This window comes from Nansenia antarctica (assembly GCF_963989245.1).
Source record: "Nansenia antarctica genome assembly, chromosome: 5".
NCBI classification, from domain to species: Eukaryota; Metazoa; Chordata; class Actinopteri; order Argentiniformes; family Microstomatidae; genus Nansenia; species Nansenia antarctica.
Genome location: NC_137690.1, coordinates 52,754,647 through 52,760,672, shown reverse-complemented (window position 1 = coordinate 52,760,672; position 6,026 = coordinate 52,754,647). Strand labels below are relative to the sequence as shown.

The 6,026-nt window shown below is 42.5% G+C and overlaps 1 protein-coding gene across 1 annotated transcript in view; it reads right to left on the bottom strand.

Moving 5' to 3' along the window:
- The window catches only part of LOC308157001 (sodium bicarbonate cotransporter 3-like), a 56,659-nt gene extending 51,132 nt beyond the window's left edge, over positions 1-5,527 (bottom strand). Inside the window, exon 1 of the mRNA XM_080530470.1 lies at positions 5,445-5,527. Coding sequence (XP_080386596.1) covers positions 5,445-5,486 — 42 coding nt within the window. The 5' untranslated portion in view covers positions 5,487-5,527. The remainder of the gene's footprint in view (positions 1-5,444) is intronic.
- Positions 5,528-6,026: the final 499 nt, after the last annotated feature.

The window sequence follows — 6,026 nt, the reverse complement described above, 5'->3', positions numbered from 1 at the left end:
ATATTCTATAGACGAAGGTTAAATATTCTATCGATGAAGGTTAAATATACTATAGATGAAGGCTAAATATACTAGATGAAGGCTAAATATACTATTAGAAGAAGGTTAAATATAGTATAAGATGGCTTAATATTCTATAGATGAAGGTTAAATATACTATAGATGAAGGTTAAATACTATTAGAAGAAGGTTAAATATAGTAGGCCTATAAGATGGCTAAATGTAGGCTACTATAGATCAAAGCTTAGGCAGGAGTAAAGCACAGTTGAGCAGCGTGATGGCACTGTAACGTCTACTTATTCACTACTTTACATTAGGGTTTACCAAGTTTTCCTTTAATTGGTTAAGCTACTTATCCTGACCTATGTTTACATAGGCAAAGTCCAATGGATCAGATTGACACAGCAGTACCGTAGCACTATGACCTACTTCACCTTCACTCCCTGTACTACTGTCCTCACCACTGCTCTAAAGCTGTACTTCAATAAACTGGGCTCCAAAGCTTCAGCGCAGTAATCTAAATACCCCCATCAAAACCTCATGAATGAAATATAATGAGAACATTTTTCTGCAGCTCAACAATAAAGAAATGTAATTTCATAAAGGTTAAAGCACCACACAAACAAGCCAGGAACAGAATTCTTATTATTAAATAAGCAGCCTATTTAGGCTCACATTCTTGGAAGTGAGCTACTTATGGGAAAGATCACTTAAAAGCTTATAGTCTCACTGATGACTAGGGGGTTTATGTGCTGACTTACCCTGGGCTGTATGGAATACAATCACTGAACACATTATTAAGAAGAACACTATAGTAATACTGGGTAGGGTCTCCCTTTGCTTTCTATTTCAGATCTTAGCAGGGGTAGCCTGTTCTGGCACCAGCTCTAACGCCCCCTGTGGTAAAACCCCATGGCGGAGCCGATACTAGGGACAGAGCAGAGGTAGGTCCATTTTCATGTTTGAATGGAGGATATGTCAGTGCAAGCTGGAATTAAGGATTACTAGGGATGCACGATATGCATTTTTTCCAACCGATACCGATAACCGATGTTTACCTGCTTCTCGTGGCCGATAACCGATATGAGAACCGATATGAGAACAGGTAAGGTAAGAAAGGCTGTCATCCAGGCTACCGGAAACAAATGCTGCTAACAGCTAGCGGCTAACAAAGCACAGCACTACGAAAGTTTGAACTGTATTTTAACATCACAACATGCTGATAGAACATCAACATGCTAAAAACACATAACTACACATAATTAGATGATCACACAGTCCTTGCTTTTGAACACGTACTAAAACGAAAGTATATTTACAAGCCATGTAAACCGTTAGCCGATTACCTCCGGACAACAATAACAATGAATCAATTCGGTTGTTACGTCGTGACGTGTTTCCGGGTCCAAAGTTGGCTGAGGCGCTGTCTTCGAAATGCCTCAGTAATAATAATAATTCATTATATTTGTATACAACAGTTAGTTCCGACCAAGTAATTTGATTGGACAAGAGCCAGCATTCCATGAGTTACGATATATAGTATAACAGCACTGGGACTTTTAACTATATGTATCACTCCGCCGCACAGGTGTTAAATTACCGTTAATTAGACTACATTAACGGTCATATAGCCTAGCCTACAACAGAAAGAGAAGATGGATATATTTCCAAATATAACATTTGACTTAAATTATGAATCAGAAGGAGAGGACGAAGGTACTTCAGTGCAAACCCCCAGGTGTGCTGATATGACACCGGCCGACCTGGACAAATTGGAGAAGAGTAAAAATGAAATTAACACCGTAAGGCAAACAACATGGGCCTTGAACTGCCTCCAGACTTGGCTAAGCCTTAAACATATAGACATCAACATTCAGTCCATTAGGGATGCTCCGATCTGGATTTTTGGGGCCGATACCGATCACCGATTTTTTTCCTCAAGATCAACTGATACCGATTTTTTTTTTAATACATAACTGTAGGCCTACATACTGGATAGCCTACATATTTTTTGCTTTTTAGACAAAAGTTTTGATCCATTAGGCACCAAGCAAACGCAGACCCATTTTTATGGCATAGTAAAAGTCTGGCCTATCACCCAGTTAGGGCCTGAAGCCCAAGTCAGTGATATGGCTGTATAAAAGACATCATAAACGTGGCCTTCATGGTTTACATACTGTTACGTCCTCCTATGTTTTCTGTTCAATTATCTGTCTGTATCGGTGGCCGATAAATCGGAGCATCCCTACAGTCCATTGAGAAGGCCGAGCTAAATACAGTCCTGAGGCAGTTTTTTGGGTCCATCCGGACAACTAAAGGGGAACTCTCTACAGCATCAGCAGCTACCTTGGGCTTCGTGCTGATATGACACCAGTTGAACAGTCCCGTTGCGGAACTATTTTTTTGATTGTCTTCGGTACTCGGCCTGCGGCCTCGTACCTACGACCGAATCACAGCCGTGCTGATATTCAGTATAACACACTCCCTCTCGTGTGATATTGCTTAAATATAGCGCTTTTCCGAGGCTCAAAGACGCTGACAAATATGGGGAAAACGGGAAAGTGCTGTGTCCCTTGTTGTATGAATAGATCCCAGTCTAAAAAACGATTGAACTGTCATTCTACCGCTGTAGTACACTGGTATTATGGTGCAGGGAATTTCTGGTTTGGACCCGGAAATTGCTAAACGTCACGTTTGACATCAGACTTAACCGAATTCCTCAAAGTATACATATGAGCTATTTATAGCGGTTTCACGTATGCGAGTGGTGTAGCCCATATATGCATTGTGCGCATATTATGTGCATATACGACACGCGTGAAGCATTTCTGCGACACGCGTTTCTGTTAACTGTTTTCGTTCCCTCATCGCTGTATTCAATGCCAAAATCATATTCCTTCCATACAGCGTACTTGCAATGGTGAATCTTCAGGTGACTTATGAGATTCGTTGTGTTGTAACTCGTAGACCTTTGCCCTCCTCTCCAAACTTTTGCCGAACATGTATTGCAAATTGCAAACGCACTATCTGCCTCAGAAACTCAGAAAAATGTCCACACCGTTTCGCTCTCGTCTCTACACTGCGTGGCTAGTACGCAGGCGCAGCATCATGAGCGCGACAACCGGAACCGGAAATATTTCCGGCTCCATATTATCGGCTCTATATCGGCTAAAATGTAATAAAACCGATAAATATTTAATAACATTAATTTCCCAATATCGGGCCGATAAATATCGTGCATCCCTAAGGATTACGTTTACATTTTTTGGCATTTAACAGAAGTCTTTATCCAAAGCGACTTACAACAAATACATTTGTCTAAGTAAGTGAATCATCTATCCATCGCAAGAAAGGTAATCTCTGCTCGGGCCAGTCATAATGCTAGAAGAAGGAAGAATGTATTTATTTTAAATAAAGGATAATGCAAATAATTTGGCCTAGGCTCCGTATTCTGCCTTCCACTGGAGGTTTGTGTCCCCCCTTTGAGGGAGGAGGAAGGGGTGTGGAGCGGTGGCGTGGCCAAGGTCCTGTTTGAACATGTCCGCTAAATACGTGAGTGGAGATCAAGGCACCTAGGCTACCATTAGTGGGGAAAAGTACAGGAAGTTCACTGAGTCCTGAGTCGACCTATGTTCTCTGAGCCTGGGAACCTGTGTGAATGAAAGTTATGTTGTTGTTATTTTTCTCAGGGACTATGATCAACGTTTTGAAACCAGAGTAGTCGTAGGCCTGTCATTTGGGGTTTGTTAGCACAAGTCTACATGGCCTTATGACAGGGCACAACAAAAAAACAGAGGCCTAGATCTGGGCCTAAACAGGATCAACTGAATAAATCAAAAGTATTTTTTACAACAACTATCGTTTTCTCTAAGACTCTTAGGCTTGTGGTTGTTATCTGCTGGTCCAATCAGGAGTTTAAGGGGCTCTCTGTGAATGCCATAAGCACATTCAGGAGGGATTGCGTGCAAAGGGGGAGGTCAGGAGGGCTCTTACTGCTGGGTTAAATATGGGAGACCAGCCTAGGCTATAACATGATATTCCATCTGTGCTTACGAAGGGGAGAGCTTGTGAGTAACACATGAAATCAAACAACTGGGAGATACCTACAGTAGCCTACACTTTGTATGGTGCATTTATATGGCAACAAACCTACTATCTTAAACCTGAACTCAAAGGTGGCCACAGTCAGTCGACTATGGCCAGAATGGAACACATGGATGGAAGCATAGAATGGGGGAGTGGTTCTAGAATCTTGAGTAGGGTTTCAAACTTCAAGGCCATTCTCTGTCTAGGCCAGCCAGTTAATTCTCCCACTGACAGCAGGACAATCACTATTCTTCAAAACAAGCCGGCAGAGAGGAAGCACTCTCTCGGAAACTGACATTATTAGTCCTACAGAGACTGGACTTCATTAAACCATGTCTGTCTCCCACGTTAAGTGGGTTATTCATCTGGTCTCCAGTGTCACAGTGAACGAGGGTATTGACTCCCAGACTGTAGAAGACGTCAGCGGCTCCCTCTTACAGGGCAGCCGGGGGTCAGGTTACCCTGGTCCACCCCCCCCCCCCCACACACACACACACACACACACACACACACTCTGTGTCTCTCTCTCCCCCTCTCTCTCTAAGAGAATGTAGAGAGGCACAAGAAAGGACGCCCTCCAACCCCCTTGCCTGTGGACAAGACCAGCCTACCAATGAGGCTAGGCTACTTTTGCCTTGTAAGACTGTTCTTGGCCATGTTCAATTGTTCTTGCGTTAGCTAAGCTTTTTGGCCGTTTGTTTGTTACTCTCCATCACTCCCTCTGTTACACTCATTGTACAGGCACACCCAAGAAACAGGAAATAGCTCCAGTACAGGACATTATTTTCACACGTTTTATGTTACTGAGCAGTAAGAAACCAAATAGTGGTAGTCACTGGTACACAACAGAGACACTGTTTGGTTTTTTTGTTTGTTTTCCTGAGTCGTATAGTCCTAAATCTGACTTTCACGAATAATGATATCGAGGAGGAGATTAAGAGTTCATCGGTTTTTTGTTTTATTCTGTCATCTTCACGAACGCACATTCAGGCATGGGACCACACAGGGGGAGCAGAGAAGTGGCACGAGACGTTTTCTTACATTAGCTAGGCTCGCTAGCTAGCGTCACTCAAAGCCCAGAGCTACAACAATAAGAAAGTCAATACAAAACAATTGCTTTGAAAACGGTGCCGCTGTTGTTAGAAAATGTTTCTTCAACGTGTGCATTGCAGTAACAATAACAATAGCTCGCTGTACAGTGGAACTGGTGCCACATGTATCTCTAGTATCAGTCAGGATCACCCAGCATCTTTCCCCAACCCCCTTTAATAACAAGAGGTCGCAAACCTGTACATTTGGCAAACTTCCTCTAATATAACCCCGAAAAGCTTTACAATACTTATGTTGAATTGACTTACTGTGCTCAAAAGCGGTCTCATTTGCTCACTAGTTCCTTCCATTTCACCTGTGGACTCTTTCTCTTTCTCTATCAGTCTGTGGCTTCACCGGTGACAGTAAACTTAGTGTGGCTTGCCATGGTACGATACAGGGTTACCTCCAGTCCGTATTACACCACTTACGCATTTAGTTGCCGGCGTTTACAACCAATCAGATCAACGAAATGTAGGATGGGCGGTGCAAATCTCTGTCCCCAAGCGCGCTTTGTGACAAAGCGACAAACGTGGTCGTGGACAAACGGTTAAAAAGGAGATACTGCCAGAAGACTCAAGTAGAAATTCAATCATACATTTGATACAATTGTACCTTGAAAATGGCAGGTAGGTAGGTAGATCACGGAGCTTACAAGAACGGTGTTTTACACCTGGTTCATTATGCAGTACAGCCTCTGTGCGTCATCCATGTAAATAACGCCCATTCCCGTTAATGATAGTCATAGCTTTCAAAAGAATACAATAGAGTAAGCACATGCATGATGATTAACATCAAGAGTAGGCTATATACAACTAAACTTGATGACCTATTACTATAGTATCCATTAT